The sequence below is a fragment of the Adiantum capillus-veneris genome, chromosome 15 (genome assembly GCF_014529385.1).
Source record: "Adiantum capillus-veneris isolate H3 chromosome 15, ASM1452938v2, whole genome shotgun sequence".
NCBI lineage: Eukaryota > Viridiplantae > Streptophyta > Polypodiopsida > Polypodiales > Pteridaceae > Adiantum > Adiantum capillus-veneris.
Window position 1 is genome coordinate 144136452 of NC_140945.1, and position 23016 is coordinate 144159467.

The 23016-nt window shown below is 47.9% G+C and overlaps 1 protein-coding gene across 2 annotated transcripts in view; it reads left to right on the forward strand.

Moving 5' to 3' along the window:
• Positions 1-1284: 1284 nt before the first annotated feature.
• Positions 1285-23016, forward strand: part of LOC147441613 (uncharacterized) — a 100282-nt gene continuing 78550 nt past the window's right edge. For both annotated transcript variants that reach the window (XM_086483187.1, XM_086483188.1), the window contains exon 1: positions 1285-1455. In XM_086483187.1, coding sequence (XP_086339313.1) covers positions 1318-1455 — 138 coding nt within the window. In that variant the 5' untranslated portion in view covers positions 1285-1317. The remainder of the gene's footprint in view (positions 1456-23016) is intronic.

A 23016-nucleotide genomic window follows, 5' to 3' on the forward strand; every position in this document is an offset into this window, starting at 1 on the left:
CTGGTCAAAGCAAACGTCCTTATGAGTGCACTGGGTTGCTTGACTGCACTTGAACCCATAACCTGATCAAGGAGGTTTCCTCAACCAACCAAGCTAGCTCCTTTTGACACCAAACGGTAATGTTAACATCTACATGCATATAATTTAGTATTGGCCTCCTCTCAACAATAAGCTCACTGTGTAGCTGCTAGATTTGCCTTCTCCTCCTTTCTGCATATAAGCCCCTCTTCGTCCATTTTCCAACCCCTTTTAGCCTTAGAACTTGGAGAAAAGTGACAAGTGCTAGGTTACCTTATGGATTATCTCCAAAATACCCCTCTAATTTGATGAAATTCCCAAAATACCCTTGTATCTATTTTGGTTGGATTGTTCAAGATTTTCTAATCTTCATTCGATTTTGAAAATTGAGATCCGTTTTTGAGTGCTCAGTATGTAATTTGTCACCAGTTACCATCGCAAAAAAGGCAATTATGTCTAAAAATAATGAAGCAATTCATCTCCAAAGCCTACATAACCAACTCAAATTGTAGTTTTAGCATCTTGTACGATAGACAATCACTCTTCTTGTGAAGACCTACAAAATTTTTTATTATTGGAGAAACTTACTCGCACAACCAGGGTATTTTGAGAATTTATGACAAAATATTGGGAATATTTTGGGAATTTTTGAAATTTGAGGGGTATTTTGAGAATTTCCACAAATTAGAGGGGTATTTTGGTAAATTTTCCTATATTTTACATTTTTTTTCTATGTTTAACTTTAAGTTACATGGATTTTAGTATGAATTGTATTTTTTCTATAGTCTATAGTTCATTTTACCCTTTTCTGTCTATGATGTGAAGGGTAGACCATTATGAATTTTAGGGGAAATTACCAAAGTACGCTTGAAAATTGTCAAAATTCTCAAAATACCCCTCTAAGTTTTTTTCTTTTTCCCAAATGCCCTTTTTCTTTTGCCCAATATTTGCAGGTTTCATGTGGTTGACTCTTTAGAGCCCATCTTGAGTGCCTCGAGAGAAAAATTGTTAGAAAATAGTTCCGAAATGTTGGCATTAACATGCATGTAAAAGTAGTGCGGGGTATACTGGGAATTTCGATTAAATTCAAGGGAAACTTGGGATTGACTGTCAAAATTTACCCTATTTGAGGGTATTTTGGAAATTAGAGGGGTAATGATTCCACAAATTTCAGGGGTATTTTGGTAATTTTTTTCTAAATTTTAATTTTTAATTTAACTTGGTTTTGAAAGTGTAGAAAATGTAATATAACAAGAGTAGCTCACAGCTACCAACGTTCCAACATGGGGTGAAGTCTCGATGCGGAGGACTGCCCAATGCAGATGGCTATGGTGGTTGAGGTGTTGTTCTGTGCGCATCACCGGGGTACATTTCTCATGCTTCAATTCGTCTCGTAGGGAGGCGACTCAATTGGACTTCCCTACCGCTGCCCATCAGGTTTTAAATATTCCAAATGAAGTTGAGCTGTTCTGTGTAATCCGAAAAACTGTAGGGTTTTAGTAGATACAAACACTGAAGAACTGGGTTTCCTTTTTGGCAGGCATGCTTAATTTTATCACTGTTTTCTAGAGATTAAATCATAGTGTTCATACGGGATAATCTAATAATTTGAAACAGTAGTCTCAGTTTTTCTCTTTGTCAATGCTTTGCACTTAAAATGGCATCATGTATGACATAAAGGTTGAGGATATCACTTACCGTGCAAAAATGAGATACTCCGCGACTTGGACTTCCTATGAGTTCTCCTCAAGTTAAGACAAGTAACAACGCCTATATCTGCCTGCAACCCTCCTGTCAGCAGATTGAAGATTGCTGACTCAATTTGGCCTGTGACAAAGCATTCTTTAAAGGTTTGTAGATAGTGGGATGGCAAGAACATTAGTTACATGTACATCCCCATCATGGCAAGAACATCAACCGCACGTACATCCCCATTATGATATTTTTCGGACGGGGTATTCCTGAGATCCCACCATATATCCCTGCTGTCGGGGGATATGGGTTCGAAACGTGAGCCAGGTCAGCGCCGGGCTGCTGGCTATGGGAAAAGTGAGAGCCAAGAGTTGCCGCACCGCATGAAACAATAGTCATTAGTTGCTTGGTAATGCTACCGACGCACAAAAGCCGCTTGAAAAATTGATAACAGCGACGAATTGACGCACAATTATTGAAGCAGTGCCGTTAACGACACCTGTTAAATAAATCAAATGATGGTTTAGGAGTTTAAACTCCCTTTACAGTTTCCTCCGGGCCGTTAACGGCTCCGTCATTCATCAAAACAAATTAATTAAACCTAAATTGGCGTCGATGATCAAAATTTCTCCTGTGATGGGCTTCCAGATTCAGCCCTGCTTAACTTCGTCCGATCTGCTTGAGCCCTGGCTTGCTGAGCTTCCTTCAACTTGTTCCTTGCTTAGATCCGAAAGCGAGATCAAGATAAAGAGATTTCCTTGCTTAATTTCGAGAACGAGAGAAAGACAAAGAGAGAGCTTCTTGTTTAGTTCCGAGAGCAAGAGCCTTCGATGCCTTTGCCTGTTCTCCTTCTGTTTTCATGTAACAACAACCTCCTTCTTCGTTCCCCTCCTTCACAAGCTCCCTTGCCTAATTCCGAGAGCGGGAAAGAGAGTCCTTCTTGCTTTGAGAATGAGAGTGTTCGTCCTTGCTTGTCCGAGAACAAGAGAAAGGTCTCTCCTTGCTTATGCAAGAGAGAGAAAGAGAGTTAGAGAACGATTTCCCCTTCCTTCAGCTCGAGAGCTAGAGAGAAGCACCTCCGTGAGCTCCGAGAGCTAGCGAGAAAGAACCTCCGTTCCCCTTCTTCCTCCCCTCTCGATTACCCTATATCCCTTTTTCCTCTTCTCGAATACTCTTCTGCTTTCAATCTCCACGTGTTTTGCCATATATAACATCCCCTATATTTTAGCTTTCCCCCCTCCCTTAGCAACGACGGCGCCGTCGTTGCTAGGGAGTATAAGAACCCCTCCTTGATGACGTGGTAGCCCGATTGTGGAGCGACCGCAGAATCCGCCGGAAATGGCCATAGCAGCCACGGTACGGGACAGGACAGGACGTTTAATACGTGGTGTACAATACGCGTACAAAACGTATTTTTCAAAATCAAAAATAAAATACATCAACCTTTTTATATATGATTCTTTAATAAGGACAACTAAAGCGAGTCATACACCTCCTCAAGGACTCTTCAATGTTTAATAATAGCATACATAAACAAGCACCGTGAAGCTCTAAATCACACTTGATCAACTAGCAAAAGACATTAGAATAGAATATGCTTTGAGAAAAAAAACGTTAGAATAGAAAACGTGTCACATGAGACATCTAACCCTATGTGTACGTGGACAAGCTACTTCATGACATGGGTTCAGTTCAGTTAGATTAGGAAGTGTTCTGGCACTTTTGTGAGTCTGTTCGTAGACCGTGCATGCCCAAGCACTTAGAGTAGATGCATATCCTCTGGTTGCACACAACATAATCGTCAGATTTCCATCAGAATCCATTAGGAGCATTTTTATAGTGCATAGACCTATTTTCCCTGTTTTTGACATTTTTCACTTATTATTTTTTAATGACTTTTGTTGGGAACTGGGTAGGGCAATTTAGAACCTCAACTATATAAGCAAACCTAGCGCTAGCACTTTCAGGCAGAAGAGGCAGCAGGAACTTCGCGTTCAACAGGCACCTTCTCAGCAAGATCACCTTCCCGCAACAGACCTAGCGTTTTCAGTCATCTGCAAAGCCTAGCGTTTTGGCCACCAAGACCAGCCTTGGTGTTTTGCATTGCAGATCAGCCCCGGCAACAGCAGGATAGCAGATCAGCCCTAGCGTTAGTAGATTTCCTCAGCAAGATCAGAATTCAGTCCTAGCGTTTTTGCATCAGCACGATCTACTAGCGTTTTGCAGATTCATCGCGACAAGTCCCCGAATTGCATCAGTGTTTTCAGATTTCAGCATCTGCGTTTTTAGCACGTCGTTGTTGTATCGTCGTCATCGCCGTCGCCATCGACATAGAGTTGAAATTCAACAAATAAAAAGATTTGCAGATTTCAGCCCTCAGCATTTTCAGATTTCAGCCTGTCTCGTCGTCGTCCTCATCGTCGTCGACATCGTGGGCAAGTCCCAAGCATTGTAGAGATTTGTGCAATCAATAGTAGATCGCTCTCGCCATAGAGAGTGGGGCCTTCGGAGGAGGGTTTTGACAACATTCTCGTGTCGTATTCTTCTCTCTCCATCTCTCCGCCTCATACACCTTCATTCACACTGTTCATCACTTTGTTTGTGTCCATTGCACTCTCTCACTAAAGGAACGGAAGACTCTCCCTTCCGTAAGTAAAAGGAACCCTTGAGCACAGTTCGGAGCTTCATCTTCAGCAAAGTTCAACATTCACTTCTGCTGCACCTTACATTGGTATCAGAGCTTTGGCAGTGTTTTGTATCACTCAATGAAAGAACCAAAGAATTTTTTTTTGCTTGTTGCAGTCGCATGTAACCAAAGTCCACCTGGGCGTGTCGACTCTTAATTGTGTTTTTGAAGAGTGACAGGAAACCAAAGAAAGAAGGGCTTGTCCAGCCTCCCCTTGTGCCTCTTTTTTTTTCCGAGAAAAAGATCCTTCTATTAGTTAATGAAAACTGCCCGTAGGGCTACAACCACCTCTGCAAGAGAGGGCTACAACAAACATGATGGGGAGACTCTCCCAATGAACAGGTGGACGGTAGTGCCATCTGAGCACACCCTGGACAATGGTGTAGAAAGGCCCAGGGCGCCAGAGTCGAAGGAAAGCCTCGTGGCGCTCCCGCATGAGGTCGGAGCTCCCCTGTAGTCCCTCAAGCTATCCTCTGAGAGTATGGATCAGCTCTAGCCAAAAGTCACGAACAGTCTCTGCTGGTGGCACAAAGCGAGCCTCAAAAATGCGGAAACAGCGGGCCCGCCAAATGAACCAAGGTGTCAGGCCACCGATGAGCTCCCAACACTCCGCTCTCTCACTGCACCACTCCTGTGGAGTAAGCTCTGTAGCAGGCTGGAGTGTAGGTTGCCCCCCCCTGTATCACTATCATCCTGCTAGTGGAAGATAGCTCAAACTGAAGTGCCGGGCTCGTGAAAGTGGACCAAGCCGCTGCCCCCCAAGTGTACTGTCTAGCCGTGGAGAGAGTAGGCATTAGCTGAAGAACTCGTAGCCACACCTGCTGGGCCGAGGGACAGTCCCAAAGACAATGATGCTGACTCTCCACCAACTGGTCACAGGCTGCACATGCGGCCGAGAGACCACTATGTACAAGCCAGCTCCCTACTGCTGTAGCTCTGTGTGCAACCAGCCACTGAAACAAAGTGATGCGCCTCGGCTGTCTGGAGTCCCACAGCCTCTGCCAAAAGGCTGCCAAGAACTCGACTGTGAGGCCCTCCTCCTGCCAATGATGTGCTGCAGCGGGGCGGGCCTCTCTGTGTGCTGCAAGTATATGACGTCCAAGCCGAATAGTGTACTGAAAGAAGGGGACTCCTGGGTGGTCTGCAGAAGAGAAGGGGTCCCTCCATAGCCACTCACCAGGATCCCGTTGCACTCGTGCCAGTGGACAACACTCCCAAGCCCATAGCCTCCAGTGTCCAGTCTCAAGAGCTGCTGGGTCAGGGTCTATGACGCAAGTCCTCCCACAGATGCCCACAACTCGGATCCTCTGGAAACAGCACTCTGCTACCTGCGGGGCCTCTACTGCAACTTGCTGTAATCGTCCCCCACCCTGAAGCTCGAAGAACAGGGCTAGGACAGTCTCTGAGCAGGCCCTGACTAGAATGAGAACCTCCAGTCGTGTGAAGGCTCCCATCCACCGGGGTGCTACTGGCTCGAGAGGCGTGAGACACTTAGCTGGAACTAACTCTGAGATGTCCTGACACATGCTCTGCACCCCTCTCATGCCTTGTAGCTGGAAACCCTGCACCTCCTCTGACAAACCTGTGAACTCTAGCCAGTCACCTGGAGAGCGCGCTGGACCTGCTGCCATGGGACCCCAGGAAACATGAGGCCGACTACCAACCAAGTGGCCTCTCTCAGTGCTAACCATGGGGTTCCATACGAGGGGCTGCCGTAGGCGCTCCTCCGTGCACGTCGGCTGTCTCTGCTCCAGGCCACGCCGTAAGAGCTCCCAAGATTGAAGGAAACTCATAGCAAAGCGGTCCTCCATTCTTCTGCTCAAACCAACTCGGCGCATCTCTGTAAAGATCCATCTGGTCGAAGGTTGCCAAGGGCCTCCTGACTGAGGCACCCTGGCACGAAGCCTCTGCAGCAAGAACTCCTTCCAAGGCTCCTCACCTAGAAGTCCTCTGACTATGAACTTCCCAAGAAGGGCTCTGCTCTGCTGTGCTGGATCAGTGATCCCAAGCCCTCCCTAAGAACAAGGAAGCGTGATGACCGACCAAGCCACCTTGGCTCGGGCTATCTGAGTGTCACGTCCTGACCAAAGGAAGTTCCTGATCAGCCTCTCTACCTAGCTGATACAAGAACTTGAGAAGATCCAGCAGGAAGTGATGTACCACATAGTCGCCAACAGCACCTGGTTGGCAACTACTACTCTACCAGCCAACGAAAGTCGTGCTGAGCTCCAATGTAACAACTTTCTCCTGATGGAGAGCAGAAGAGGAGCAATCTGCTGCTCGGGAGACAAGTCCAACCCAACCTGACAACCCAAGTACCGAATTGCAGTCCCTGGGGGAATCCACCTGAAACCCTCTCCTGGCATCCAATCTGGCACAGGAGCACTACCAACCGAGAAAGCCACTGTCTTTCTCCAGTTGATCAGTGAGCCCGATGCACAACAGAAGGTCTCCAAAGCCTGCTCACATCTGTGAAGATTGGCCTCCTGGCAAACTCAGCGTCCAGTAGCTCATCTCCCCGAATAGGGAGTGCTAAGCCCCGTAGACCAACATGCTGTGACACCAAAAATCTGCTCATCGCCTCCGCATAGAACAGAAAGAGAAAGGGGGCAAGAGGACAACCCTGTCTGACCGAGCGTGTGGGCATGAAGCGCTCACCTCTCCCTCCTGCCAAAAGCACCTGACTGTGAGCCTGTCTGTACAGAGCTGACACCCCTTTGAGCCAAGCATCTGAGAAGCCCATCCTGCGTAGAGTGCCCTCTAGAAAGTCCCAGTCAATTGTCGTATGTCTTCTCAAAATCGAGAAGAAGAATCACAAGGTCCTCACCACGGAGCTGTGCCAGGGCAGAAGCCTCCTGGAACGTAAAGATGTTGTCAAGGATACTGCGTTCCTTGACAAAACCTGTCTGAGTCCCATGTATAAGACTCTCTAAAAGTGGCTGAATCCTCAAACTCAGAGCCTTGGCAAGAATTTTGTAGGCTAAGTTGAGGATGGTGATGGGGCGCCACTGTCGAATCTCATCCAAGGAGCCACCCTCCTTGGGAATGAGGTAGATCAGGCCCTCACTCATGCTGTCAGGCATCACTCCTGTGTGCAAAATGTACTGAAAAGCACTACAAAGATCTGGGCCAAGCAGGTCCCAGTACTGCAAGAAAAAGCTGGGAGTCAACCCATCCTCACCTGGACAGCTACCACGAGGGAGGGCCCTAAGAGCCGTGTGCAGCTCCTCAAGCTGAAGTGGCATCTCTAGCCTCTGGCGCATCTCCTCTGTCACAAGACATGGCATCTGTGCCCAAACCTACTCCCTGCATGCATCCTGCCGCTCTGACTGAGGCTCAGCTGACAGTAACTCACGATAAAAGTCAGTAGCAACTGCACGCATATCCTCGGGCTCACAAGCAACTGACCCATCGGGCCTCCTCAACTGAATGACCTTGGCATGCGAGTGTCGAGGTCCCACTGTCTCAAAAAAAGCACCAGTCACTCTGTCACCCACCCGAGTCCACTGAGATGCCTGTCGGTGAAAGGCAAACTCATGACGCCTCTCCTCTGTACTAGCAAGCTCCTGTCGAGCCTGCTGTAAGTGCTCCTCCAACCATGGACTGTCTGGATGCCGCTCCTGCATCCTCTGTAGTGAAACAATGCCTCATCTGAGACGCTGCTCCGCCTCTCTTGCTGCAGCCCGGCGAGCCAGAGACTCCTGAAGAGAAAAGTGGCTAAGCTGAGCTAGGCCTGAGGCCACTCTATCTGCAGGTGAAACCTGGCTGTCCATGCCCTTTGTCCAGAGAGCCTCTACCCTCTCTCTGAGTGCTGAGTCCAACAAGACCCTCTCTGGGATGCGAAGCATCGTGCTCCCACTCCTCTGCCTGTCTGCCACTGTGAGGATCACTGGTGCATGGTCCGAGAAGGATGTCCCTGCCAGGATGCCCACTGATCCCCCCAAGTCACTGAAGTGGTCACTAGTGTAGAAGCGATCTATCCGCGATAGATTCACTCCTCCCACTCTGCGGTCCGATCTAGAGAAAGAAAGACTGTCTGGGGGCCTCACAAAACCAGAGTGCTGCCATGTATCCGAGACCCTCAAAGTCATACAAAACCTCTCCCAAGCAGCCAACTCGACTCCATGCACAGTAGCATGGCTGCCACCAATCCTGTCAGAAGGGTCCTCCAACATGTTGAAGTGCCCTCCTATACACCAATGATCGGCCTGCGGCAAAGACTCAACAATCTATGACCAAAACTCTGCACGAACACTCGCCACATTGGGCGCATAGATGTTCAGGAAGCCCACAAGGCCCACCCTGAACTTGCATAGTAATCCACTGAGCCCTACCTGGCACAATAATCCCTCTGCCCACAATGGCCTGCTGCAATGAGCCGCAATAGTCATACATACCCCACCCTGGATGCCTCCAGGTCCAAAAGCAGCTGACCAAAAGGTATCATATCGTCCACGCAAAATCTGACCACATCGCCGAATGCGGCTCTCACACAGATGGTGCTCTTGAAGCATAAGGAGATCAATCTCTCCTCCCACAAGGCAATGCTGAAGCTCCTGACGCAATCGGCCGCGTTGTCGCTGAAACTGGGGCCCACCTAGTCCTTGCACGTTCCATGAGACGATCCTCATGGGGAGCGAGAGAGAACAGATGCTGCCGCAGCAGCAAGACGGGCTATCTTCGAGGCTGGCTTGGATGGGGAGTAATCCGCATCCGAGCGTCCTCTAGATAGGCGTGACTGCAGTGAGTGCCTAGCCCAAGCCCAAGCCCAAGCAGAGCGAGCCGTGCGTAAAGCAACCTCCTCTGTCCAAGAGTCCTGATGAATGTATACATAGCAAGGCAAACACTGCGTATCAACAAAGAAGTACACCACAATGTGCCTACATCCTGCTGAGTCTGGGGGTGTCACCGCAAACTTGGCCAATGGCCACAAAGTCTGCAACATATCTGTAACTCCAAGTTCTTCCATGTGGTGAGAGAACTCGAGGACCTGTGTATGCAACCATCCCACCATTGAGTCGAGGGACCACTCTGTCTCGACCCTACCACAGAGGGGGAAGGAGAAACCAACTGTTGAGTCCAAGGCCTCTGTCCCCCTAGCGGCGAGGAACAAAGCATGGACCCTGAAGCAAGCTGCCTCATGGTCTGCTGAGGAATCGCCGAGAAAACGAGTGAACCCGTAGTCGAAGAAGTCCCAGCGGCGTCGGATGTCAATGCTCGTCAGACCACGAGGGATAGCTGCAAGGGAAGATGTCTGAATGTGCTAAGGGGGCCGCAAGAAGGGCCGACCCTCTCGCTAGGCGACTCGTGTCAAAGGCGCTGCCAAGAGATCTCCTAGCCGCCGCAGAGGGATCTGTCTCCTGAGTCGACTGTGAAACTTGAGCAGGAGGGGGGGAAGAAGGAGCTAGGGGGAGCGGAGGAGAAGAGGGGCGGGATGGGGGGACAGAGGTAGAGGGGTGAGGTGGAGAGGCGAACGGAGTAGAAGGTGGGGGGGAGGATGAGGAAGAGGGGGGAAACTCTGGGGGGGGAGCGGCTGTCGAGGGTGAAGCGGAGGTGGGGGCTGGCGCAGGGATCTCCTCCTGCTCAAGAGGACCAAAGCGGTTCCCCGTGGGAACCCACTGCTGCTGAGTAGGCACCTGAGGGCCACTCTGAGTGCCAGGTTGACGCTGTGGCCCCTGGCGTCGTCGGCCACGGGCCTGCTGCCACCCCTCCTCCGCTGGAGCCCCAGGCTCGGAGGGTGGCTCTGCATGTGTGCGCTGTGCCGCTGACTGTGGCTGCGGGCCAGCCCTGGCAGGCTGGGACTGAGGCTGTGGTGCAGGTCGTGGCCTCCTCCGTGGATAGGCCTTCGCTAGATGGCCCATTTGTCGGCAAATGAAGCACTGGTTCGGGAGGCCCGAGTACTCCACACTGTCTAAACCAACCCCCACTCACCCGAGGCAGAAGGATAACCTTCGGGAGCGTGTGGGTATCTCTGACCAAAACTCGAACTGAGAGGATGCTTGCCGCCTTGGCAGCTACTGATGCTGCCGTACGAGGTGTCTCTAGGACAGTCCCAATGGCGGAGCCCATCCTAGAGAGAAGTGGTAAGTACTCCCTCCGTAAACCCGGAAAGCAGACTGAGATGGGGATGTCTGCCTCCTCTACTAGAACATCCGAAGCCGTGTCAAAACCATGTCGTCACTGTCGAAAGTGGGCGCGTGATGCTTGGATGGCCAGTGGACTCATAGCTATAACCTTGGACGCCATCTCGGAGGTCTCAAACTCGATCTGATAGTAACCCCGTCCGAGAATCTGGACATCCAAGATCTTGCCCACCTCTGCGAGAAGGCGGGCCTGGAGAAGGTCTCGCAGCTTTCCTCTGCTAGGTCGGGTGTCGAGAATCTTGTAGATGACCGAAGTCGCCTGCAATCGCTCTACCTCTGCGACAAGGCTCGCTTGCTCTGTCGGCGAGAAAGCAAGTCGAATGGTGGGCTCAACGGGGTTGGGCGAGGGGGCTTCTGGCGAGTCCCTCTGTGGCGAAGCTGGAGCCTCCATCTGTGTCACTCTGTGACGTAAGAAGATGTCGACGGGAGGATGCTGCAATCCGGCGCAGAAAGCACCGCCCCAAGAATTGAAACGAAGCTGAATGGGCCGAATTGCAGGGCTGTCGGGGTGAAACCGAGGCGGGCGGGCAGAAGGGGGGAGGGGGGGGGCAGCGGGCTGGGGCAAGTGGGAGCGCTGGCGGCAGCAGGAGGGGGTGACGGGGGCGGCAGTGGCAGGTAGGCAGCGCGGGGCAGGCAGGGGGCGGCAGAGGCGAGGGCAAGCAGCGCTGTCAGGCAGGTAGCAAGGCAGTTAGGGCAGCGGGAGGGGGGGAGCGATGGCGTGCGAGGGGAGCAGCGACAGGGAGCCAGCGGGTTCTATGAGGTACTTTTGGCAGATTTCCCTTGTGCCTCTTTTCACTCATTGAAAGCGGACCGTGCACTTAGCGGCCGGCCAATCGACGTGAGGTGGGAAAAAGCAACCTTGGTATGAGCGCAAGGCCCCCAAGGGATGCGCCCGCGGGAAAAAGAAGATCCTTCTCTAACACAGATTGCAAGCTAAAGAAGAACCTCAAGAACCTCAAGACCCCCAAGAACCTCAAGAACCCAAGAACCTCAAGAACCTCAAGAACTCAAGAACTCAAGAACCCACGACCCACAAGAACCCAAGTTCCTCGTGAACTTAAGAACCCACGACTTCAGTGTATGGTCATCACCCGAAGCGGAATGGATACTGCGCATGGAGGTGGTGAGCATGGGAGTGGCGAAGAAGAGTTTTCCCCACCAGGAGGTTTTTCTGACCCTCCCCTTTCTCCATCTACGCCAAGGATTGCACTAACTCCTATGGAGGCTTTCGACGAGATGATGATGGACAGGAAGTTAGAACGCAAAGCAAGGAAGTTAGAACGCGAAGAAAGAAAGGCAGCTATTGAGATTGAGCGTGAGCAAGCGCGCTTGGCGGCCGAAGAAAGAAAGGAGAAATACGAAGAAAGAATGGCAGCCATAGCGCGTGAGCAAGAGCAAGCACGCTTGGAAGCCAAAGTAAGAAAAGCCAAATTGGATCGTGAGCGCGAAGAAAGAAAAGCAGAATTTGATCGTGAAAACAAAGCAAGAAAAGCGATGAGCGACCAACACATGAAAGAGTTGTTGCGACTTTTTTCTAATGTGCAGGTGCAGTCTGAAAAGGAACAGGAGGAGGAGACTCTTTCAGTCTTTTCTTCTCCCAAGCATCACACACACATGATTTGCATGATTATGATAAGCATGATGGTTTGAATGATAATGATAAGCATGATGAATTGGATGATAATGATGACACACATGATTTGGATGATAATGACAAGCATTTGCATGATCAAGATGTGATTATTCACGAGCATGATGATTTGCATGATCAAGATGTGATTATTCACGAGTATGATGATTTGCAGGATAATGACGTGATTGTTCACAAGGATGATGGTATGGTTGATACTTTTTCTAGTGAAGCTAACCTCATTGCAGATTCGATCAATCACGAAGAACCGATCTTGGCTCTTGAGTCGAGGTGTAAGGACATGGGTCCTATGGGCAAGGCCACTGGCACGGCCGGACAGTGTGTACGCTAGGGAGAGGCTATAAGATAGCACGGTTGTGTGGAGACTAGCACACGCATTACCACCGCCCTTTCATTGGTGTCCGAGCTATTTTTGGGAGGAGGCTAAAAGTGGCTTGCATGTGCGTGCGACGCCTTACTTCTCTCCCACGTTCCGCAGACAGTGACGTCTCCGCTGTGCAACAAAAAGGAGACGGGCACAGTTTTCTGTGCGGGCAGCGCGTGGATAGACAGCGACAGCAGACCGCGGCTGACCCATCTACGCCCTCCACAGCGCACGACTAAGGCGGGCGACCAAGGCAAACTCGACCGGCAACTCGACGGCACCGAGGCTTCGAAGGCTTCCGTTGGCTGCGCGCGTAGGAAGGCCCGCTTAACCCTCGCATGGAGGGTTGAACCCACCCCATGAGGGTAAGAGGCCAACACTTTACCATCAAGCTATTGGCCCTTGTTGTGTACAACAAGGAAAGATAGTCTACTTGTGTTGAAAGGAAAACTAGAAGGAAAGGGAAAGCTTCAAACTTCAAAGAAGTAGCTTTACCCTTCCTTTTCACTTCTTGGAGGAAGGCAAGTTTTCCTCCAAAAATTCTTTTTTCCTCAAGGAGGTAGCTTCAAAGTGAAAAAAAGCCTTCACAAAAACGACGAGTTTTTGTGAAGAATTATCAAAAGTGTTCTTACAAGGAACTACAAGTGAAGCGCTCAAATTCCAGCAAAGCGAGGTTCGCATGCAACGCAAATCGCGGAGCATACAAAACACAAGGACTTCAATTTCTCAAGGTACAAGTTGTCGTTTCTTTTTTTTCTCTTTGCATTAGTGTGTGTTTACCATGGCCAGTGAGGATATCCCACCTACACACGTTTGATTTTGAGCACGTAGATCAAAATCAGGGCACCACGGGTGCTGCTGACACTAATATGCATGATGATGATGATCTAGGAGATCATGGGCTTGTAGATATGGCTTCTTTCAAGACTTTGGAACATCGCCAAAGCGTACTTGAAAGAAACCTCTCTGCACTCAATGCAAATGTTACCAATCTTACAGAGTTACTTGTGAAATTTATGAATTCATAGACAACTCAAGGAGCCACAAGTGACACGGTTTAAGGGAACCAAGCTCGCACGACTCAAGGAGTCCAAGAAACAAGTGCTGCAGAAGATAGCAATGCATTACTTCAGAATATCACCATTCCTGAGTTTCACGGGGAAGAGCGCGATCGCAACAATGATGCGGTCAATACGTTCTTACACAAATGGAGTGATATTCATAGATTGAGACACACTCCGGATATAAAGACGGCTGTGAAAACAAGTCTATCTTTTAAAGGCAAGACCTATAAGTGGTGGATGACATTTCCAATAGATGCTCGTCCTCCGTCTTGGGTTGCGTTTCAAGCTTCTTTGTCCAAAGAGTTTTTGGACTCCAATGAAGAAGATAAGGATTGGTTAGCATGGGATGCATGCCGCATGTCTGGCCTCTCTCTCACACAGTACCTTTCAAAGTATCGGGAAATTATATTAAAACTAAAAGGTCTAGATGAATTCCAAAAGATACGGGGTTTTAATAGGGGTCTTGACAAAGACTATCGTCTTCATGTCAAGACCCAACATCCAAAAACTTTGGAAGAAGCCATTAGTCATGCACAAAGATACGATGATGACCAAGAGAGGAAAGGAAATGTTCCCTAAGAATACTTTTGCTAAGAGCAATTTGGCTAAGAGCCAATGGTGAGGTAGATCTCCCACACGTTCCAAGAGGAATAAGAGACAATCTACCTCTCCATGCCCACAAGAGGCTAAGAAGTCTAAGCAATCACGAGATACTCCGCGTGGGTCTCTCAACACTGCTGATTTTGAGCGTGCAAAGAAACACAATTTGTGTTTTAGATGTCTTTTGGACCAACATAACAAGAAAGATTGTCCTCTTTTGCCAGGCAAAGAAAAGGCCATGCACACGGTGCAACGCTTCACATTAGATTCATCTCTTAAATATTGTGCTGTAGAGGTTCTTCATATGGAAGAAAAGTACAAGTGTTGTGTGCCTGCTTCAATGGGGCAGCCCACCTTTGGCCCCCATGATTTGATTCGCATGCATGGCACTATTAACGGACAACATGTTCGTATTTTTGTAAGGTGCAGCGGAATGAATGTTGTTTTTTCTCAAGATTAGTGATCTTTACTGCTCAAGGTTCTTTTTAGTTCTTAGGGAAAGAGAGAGCTTTCCGTCTTGTAGAGTGTTGTGGTCACGAACAAAGTGAGTGGATATTGTGCGTGCAAGTGAATGAGACTGAGAGAAGGAGAGAGAAGAGATACGACACCGAGAGGTTGTAAAACCCTCCTCCGAAGGCCCCACTCTCGTCGGCGAGAGTGGTCTACTTTGATTGCACAAATGCGTACAATGCAAATGCAATGGACTGATGCACTAGGACTATGCCGATGACGATGAAGACGGCGGCGACTGAGACTGAATCTGGGATCTTCTTTGTGGCTGAAACTTGAGTGTTTTTTGTCGGGCTGAATATGGAATGAAAAACGCTGAAGGGATCTGGGATTCTGCTGCGGTTTCAGGGCTGAATTGCTGAAAGCAAAACGCTGCTTTTTCCTGCACTTAGGCTGCGTTTTTGGGTGTCGATAGGTTGGCTGAAAACGCTGCCACAGCAGGTTGTGATAGGCTGAAATTCGCTGTCCAAAACTGATCCAGAAACGCAGCCAATACTGGTCCAAAAACGCTGCCAAAACTGTCTGCTTGCTGGCGTTAGTAACTTGTAAAAAACGCTGACCTGAACCAGTAGAAAACGCTGGCCTTGGTCACTTTCTGGCGATCTCTAGCATGGAGGAAAACGCTAGGCAGTCCAAGTATTGGCGATGGAAGATTTGGTAATGCCGGCGAGGGAGAGAGGCTCTGTGATGGAAGCGCTAGGCTTGATGGTTGGGCCTCGCCAAGGGGATGGGGAGGGCTAGGCAGTCCAAGTATTGGCGATGGCAGATTTGGTAATGCCGGCGAGGTAGAGAGGCTCTGTGATGGAAGCGTTAGGCTTGATGGTTGGGCCTCGCCAAGGGGATGGGGAGGTTCTTGCTGAGAGGGAGAGAACACCTGTTGCTTGGGGAAGCCTGTTGTGCTCTCTTCTCATCTGCCAATCTGTGCTAACTTGGGTTTGTTTATAAATTAACTTACCCAATTTGCCCTACTGACTACCCAACAAAAGTCACTTAATAAATAAGTGAAAAATGTCAAAAATAGAAAATAATGGGAGAAAGTCATTTGAAAAATCCCCAAACTGACTCTGATGGAAATGCTTATGCTTGTGCTTATGCAACCAGAGGATATGCACCTACATTGAGTGACTGGGCATGCACGGTCTACGAATAGACTCACAAAAGTGCCAGATCACTCCTAATCTAACTTGACTGGACTTGGACGGAAACCCTGTTATGGTGTAGCTTGTCCACGGACACATAGGGTTGGGAATCGGGATGTGTCACGTGACATTCCCTCCTTTTTAAAGTGAGGTACTGGTACCGAGCTACATGGCTTCCTTGTAGGCTGCCAACAACTCTGGATAATCCTTGAAGAACTCTTCGTGTACACACACCGCTTCATGGGTTTCTCGATCTTTGAACTTCAAAAAATACTGTCATACTTGTTTCTTCGAACCATGGCGAAACCGATGCAACAAGACTTGCTCCGGCTCCATGACCTCTGCTTCATCGATGATCTCCGGCTCTTCTTCTTCCGAAACGTCCTTTGGAGGTGTCCCCTGAAACACTTTCAACCAAGAAACATGGAAAACGTTGTGCATTGACCATGAGTTAGGCAACTTTAATTTCATTGAAACCTCATTAATCTTTTTGATGACTGGAAAAGGGCCATACATACGAAAAGATAATTTAGGACATTTCTTTCCAACTTGCTTAAGACGCTGTTTCATAATCCGTAGATACACCCGATCTCCTTCCTTGATCGAGACCTCCTGACGATGCTTGTTAGCTTGTCGAGAATAAGATTCCTGAGCCTTGCTTAGCCGAAGCTTCACACTCTCAGAAATCTCATCCAATGACTGACTCTCAACATTGGCATTAGGCATTTGACTGACCGATCGAGTCAACAATGACTGGAATTGGCGGCCAAAAGCTGCCTCATACGGAGTTCGACCAATAGCAGAAGAGAAGGAATCATTGAGAATAGCCTGTACCAATGGGAGAAAGAGCTCCCATTGAGACTGCTGATCATGAACATAAGACTTCAACACATCAAAAGCTAACTGATTATAAATTTCCGTTTGACCATCTGACTGTGGATGAAAAGAGGATGAAAAATTCAACTTTGTGCCAAAATTTTCAAAGAGTGCACGCCAAAAGTTGGACGTAAACTTAACATCCCTATCTGAAACAATGGACTTTGGCAAACCACAGAGGAGGTACCAATGCTTTATGAACAATCGTGCAACATCTTGTGCAGTAACTGTGGCCTTACAAGGAATCAACATGCAGAATTTGCTGAAACGATCAACAATAGTTAAACATTGAGTGATCCTTGAATGCTGACTTGGTGGTAAGTTAGTCACAAAATCCATAGAGATATCCTGGAAAGGTCCCTCGAGAATAGGCAGCGGAAGCAAGAGGCCTTGCTGCTTACCCCGAGGAGCTTTCACTTTTTGACAAATAGTGCAATGGGTGACATAACTAAAAACATCTTTTCGCATTTTAGGCCAATAGAAAAACCGTTCAATCTTTTCCAATGTTGTGTTCATTCCCCTGTGCCCACCCGTGAGAGAGTCATGTGCATCATGCAATATGGCTGGCCTAAGAGAGGGCAACACACATAGACGCTGACGAAAAAATAACAATCCATCATGAATGAGATAGTTGTTGGGCCCTTGGGAAGCAAGAACCTGCAACCAATACTTACCAAACTCCGAATCTGCATACTGGTTCTTCATGCTGTCGAAAGACTCACCCTGTATAGAAAATGTGGAGCCAAAATCTGTCCTTTGCGACTCAACGCATCTGCAACAGGGTTAGCTTTTCCAGGCACATACTCAATCAAACCACCAAATTGCTCAAAAAATTGTGACCACCACGCTTGGCGATCACTCCAATGTGCACTAGGCATAGACTGGAGCCACTTGAGGGCTTGATGATCTGTGCGCACTGTAAACTCTCTTTCATACAAAAATTGCTTCCAATGTTTAAGAGAGTGAATGACAGACAAAAGTTCTTTATCATAAACTGAATAATTCTTTTCCGCACTATTGAGCTTCCGGCTAAGGAAAGCTACTGGGCGACCATGGTGCTGGAGCACAGCGCCTATGGCGACATTGCTCGCATCCGTCCAGACCTCAAAGGGGTCATCCCAAGAGGCAAGGATAAGACACGGTGCTTCTGTCACGGCAACCTTGAGAGCTGCGAAAGCCTCAATGGCTGCCTCGGGCAAGTCTACGCGCTGACGGCGAGTCTTTACCCCTTTCAAAACATCAGTCATAGGTGCAGCAATGCGTGCGAAATTCTCTATGTGCGAACTATATGCTTGACATAAACCAAGAAAAGAACGCACATCATATGTAGTTTTGGGCAAATCCCAATTACGAACCTGTTCCACCTTCGCGGGGTCTAGCTTGACGCCTTCTGCAGAAGTGATATAACCCAAATAAGTGACTTCAGTAAGAAAGAATTCAGACTTCTTAGCTGCAATGTACAACTGACATTCATCCAAACGAGTTAATACCCTTTCGACATCTCTTTCATGTTGTTCCCACGATGCAGAAAAAATGAGAATATCATCCAAAAAGATGAACACACATACACCTACCATGTCGCCGAAACGACCTACCATGAGACGATTGAACGTACCCACAGCTCCTGTCAATCCAAAAGGCATAACAATATATTCCCATTGCCCTCGCTCGGTGTGAAAGGTGGTCTTGAAAATGTCGCCTTTGAATACCTGTACCTGATGGTATCCACTTTTGAGATCGACTTTGCTGATAACCTTTGCCTCATTGAGCCTATCGAGGATATACTCAATGCGAGGCATCGGAAACTTGTTCTTGACGGTCATCTTGTTTAATGCCCTGTAATCAACACACAAACGAGACGAACCATCTTTCTTGCGAACGAACAAAATAGGGGCAGCAAAAGGACTTACACTAGGACGTATGAGTCCTCTAGCCACCAACTCCGTGAGTTGTCGCTCTAACTCTTCCTCCTGTGACTTGTTCAAACGGTAGGGAGCCTTACTGACAGGCTGCTCTCCCTCCATAAGCTCGATGCGATGGTCCTCCGGCCGCTCCGGTGGCAGACGAGGTGGAAGATCATCCTGCAAAAGAGATGTGTAAATTTCGTAAACAACTCCGAATACTTACCTGGAGCCTGAATGCTCTTGGAAACCGGGGCAGCATATATGAATGCCGCTTGTGCTGCTCATCGTAATTCACGCTTTACCTGCACATGTGAGATGAGAGGCAAAGAATGCAAGCCCTCCTTAGCACGAATGATGAGGGGGGAATCTGTCTTGGCATGCAAAGTGAGAGTTAGAGCCTCCCAATCAACGAGAGGGTTCAGTTCACGAAACCACTTCATGCCTAAAATCATATCACATCCTGAGAGAGGAGACACAAGAAATTTCCTACTAAACGAAGCTTGTTGAACGGTAAACATCACATCAAGGCACTCCTTCGTGATGAGAGAGTCCATACTAGGAGCGAAGCCAGAAACCTCGATAGGAGATTTCTGACTAACCTCTAGGCGGGCTCTCTCAACAAGAGGGGGACTAATCACATCATGCATACTACCTGGATCAAACAATATGATAAAACGCTGTCGTTTGACATGACCATAACACTTCATTAGAGATTCGTCAATGTGTGTGTCAGAGTCATGAGAAGATGAAGGTTGTGTTGTGACAGAGTTTGTGGTAGTTGCAGGTACCTTTGGTTCTTTAGGTGTGATTGTCTTAGGACAGTTTTTCTTAATGTGACCCTTAATGTGACATTGAAAACATCTACCTTCTTTAGCATAAATCACTTGTTCTTCAGCTGTGATGTATCCTCCTACGATTCCTTGAGAAGCTTTTTCATAAGGGGCTAGCTTAGGTTTGGCAGGTGCTTTAGCTTTACCCTTAGATTCATTGTTAGAGTTCTTTTCCGAGGAATTAGAGGAAGAAGGGCTAGAAGAATTACCATTCTTACCATTCTTACCGTTCTTACCATTCTGTGTGTTCTAAGAAGTCTGCGGGGTTGCTTGAGAAGTCTTGTTTTCCTTAGGCTTTCCTTTGTTGTGTTTCATCTCGTGGGCGAGAGCAATGGCTACCGCTTTGTTGAGATCGGGTGGATCGAGTACCTCGGCATCATACTTGATATACTCGTCCAATCCGTAAAGAAATGCCTCCTTGCGCTTCTTATCCGATTTGCGTAATTGAGTGCCGAGCTGAAAACCCGATTAGAGAAAGACATAACCGGCGTACCGTTTTGCTTGAGAGCTGCCAATACTGGTCCAAAAACGCTGCCAAAACTGGCTGCTTGCTGGCGTTAGTAACTTGTAAAAAACGCTGACCTCAACCAGTAGAAAACGCTGGCCTTGGTCACTTTCTGGCGATCTCTAGCATGGAGGAAAACGCTAGGCAGTCCAAGTATTGGCGATGGCAGATTTGGTAATGCGGGCGAGGGAGAGAGGCTCTGTGATGGAAGCGCTAGGCTTGATGGTTGGGCCTCGCCAATGGGATGGGGAGGTTCTTGCTGAGAGGGAGAGAACACCTGCTGCTTGGGGAAGCCTGTTGTGCTCTCTGCTTATCTGCCAATCTGTGCTAACTTGGGTTTGTTTATAAATTAACTTACCCAATTTGCCCTACTGACTACCCAACAAAAGTCACTTAATAAATAAGTGAAAAATGTCAAAAATAGGGAATAATGGGATAAAGTCATCTGAAAACCCCCCAAACTGACACTGATGGAATCTGATGGAAATGCTTATGCTTGTGCTTATGCAACCAGAGGATATGCACCTACATTGAGTGACTGGGCATGCACGGTCTACGAATAGACTCACAAAAGTGCCAGATCACTCCGAATCTAACTTGACTGGACTTGGACGGAAACCCTGTTATGGTGTAGCTTGTCCACGGACACATAGGGTTGGGATGTGTCACGTGACAATTTTAGTGGATGATGGTGCAACTCATAATTTCTTGAACTATAAGCTAGTCAAGAAATTGAAGCTTACACAGACTCCCTGCTCTCACAAGTATGTGGTGGAGCAGATGTCTGGGAATGATAAAGAAGCATGGGACACGATAGTTCAAGGGGTTGAGCTTATTGTTGAAGATCATACGATGACCCTTGACTTCGAAGTTATGAACATGGACCGTGCTGATGTAGTTTTAGGACGGGAGTGGTTGCATGGTTTAGGAAACACATTGCACACTAGTTATGAACACAACTCCTTATCCTTTATGGCCAATGGTAAACATGTGCTTTTGCTTGGTGACAAAAATATACCATCTCCACCTCTTATATGTACAACTGAGCTTTCTATTTTGCAGAAAGCAAATTTAATAGATGAAGTGCAATGAATTCTAGTAATGGTATGCAAAGTAGCATTGAAGGAGCCACATATGACTTTGCGTCGCTTTCGGCGCGGCCCAAAGAAGCAAGCGTTGCAGACCCTTATGAAGTTCAAGTATCGCACGGCCCACACCTCCGAGTGGGCCGGCGAAGAGTCCTTTCGAGGATTCCGGATGTTGTTGGCGATCTCCCTCGACGCCATATAGCTCGGTACCAGTACCATAGTAACAGGGAATGGCTATTTTCAGGTCTCCGTTCCTCGTTCCCATCCCAATTTTCCTTTCCGAATCCCCGTTCCGTGTTTCAAACGTGAATATTCGAAACAGGGAATGACATTTCATGCATGTTGCCGTTCCCCGTTCCCCGTTTCTCGTTCCAATTTTCCATTACGGGTAACTATAACCAGTACCTTACTTTGAAAAGGAGGGGATGTCACGTGACACATCCAACCCTATGTGTCCGTGGACAAGCTACAGCATGACCAGTGTTCAGTTCAGTCAAGCCAATCTAGAATACGAAGTGATCTGGCACTTTTGTGAGTCTGTTCGGAGACCGTGCATGACCAGTCACTTAGATTAGATGCATATCCTCCAATTGCACACAGCATGACCGTAAGAGTCCAGTCAGATCCCATCAGTAGCATTTTTATAGCACATAGACCTATTTTCCCTATTTTTGACATTTTTCACTTATTATTTTTAAGTGACTCTTGTTGGGAACTAGGTAGGGCAATTTTGCTAAGATAATATATAAGCAAACCAGAGTTTGCACTTTCTGGCAGAAGAGGCAGCAGGAGCACCTTGCTCAACATGCAACTTCTCAGCAAGACCCCCCACATCAGCAAGGCTAGCGTTTTGCATCTACAAGGACCTAGCGTTTCCATCCACAGGCAGTGTGGCGTTTTGTGCACAGCAGATCAGCCCCGGCAGCAGCAAGACAGAACAAGAAGCCTAGCGTTTTGCATTTGCAGGACATCCGGCAGTTGTAGGAGGATTTTCAGCCCTAGCGTTTTTGCATCTGCAAGGGCCTTCAGCGTTTTTGCAGGTCTTCGCGACGGAATCTCCACAAGCACCAGCGTTTTCAGTTTTCAGCAGTCAGACTCCGCAGTAGAAGTCCCGAACCTCGCAGATTTCACCTTCTCGTAGCAGTTCCTCGCCGCACGGTCAGATTTACAGTTTCAGCCCGGAAAACGCAGATTTCAGCATCTGCATTTTCAGCGCGTCATCGTCGCCATCGACATCGTCATTGACATAGACTCCAGAATTCAGCAAATAAAGATTTGCAGATTTCATCCCTTAGCAGTTTTCGATTTCAGCCCGTCTCGTCGTCGTCCTCATCGTCGTCGACATCGTCAGCAAGTTCAAGCATTGTAGAGATTTGTGCAATCAATAGTAGACCGCTATCGCCGTAGAGAGTGGGGCCTTCGGAGGAGGGTTTTGACAACATTCTGGTGTCGTATTCTCTTCTCTCTCTCTCTCTCTCTGTCTCAGCACCTTCACTCATAGTGTCCATTAACTTTGTTTGTGTCCATTGCACTCTCTCATTAAGAAACAGAAGGCTCTCCCTTCCATAAGAAAAAAGGAACCTTGAGTACAGTTCGGAACACTCATCTTGAGCAAAGTTCAACATTCATTCCGCTGCACCTTACATAAACCATAAACCAGTTTAGTAGACACCGACTCTAAGTATCGACACACTAGACGACACGAACCCAACACTTGTACAAAGACGACAATCACATCACATCACATCACATGACAAATCAAATCAATCACATAAAAATTTATTTCAAATCTCAGACCATGATTGCCAACAATGTATTTAGTAATCGCATCTAGATCCATCCCGGACCTCACTGATGTCGAATTAACTTATCCTTATTGTCATCATGTCTATAGAGATTTTCAAGACCGAAATGCTATAGTCATTTCGTCAATCATTCCACTCAAG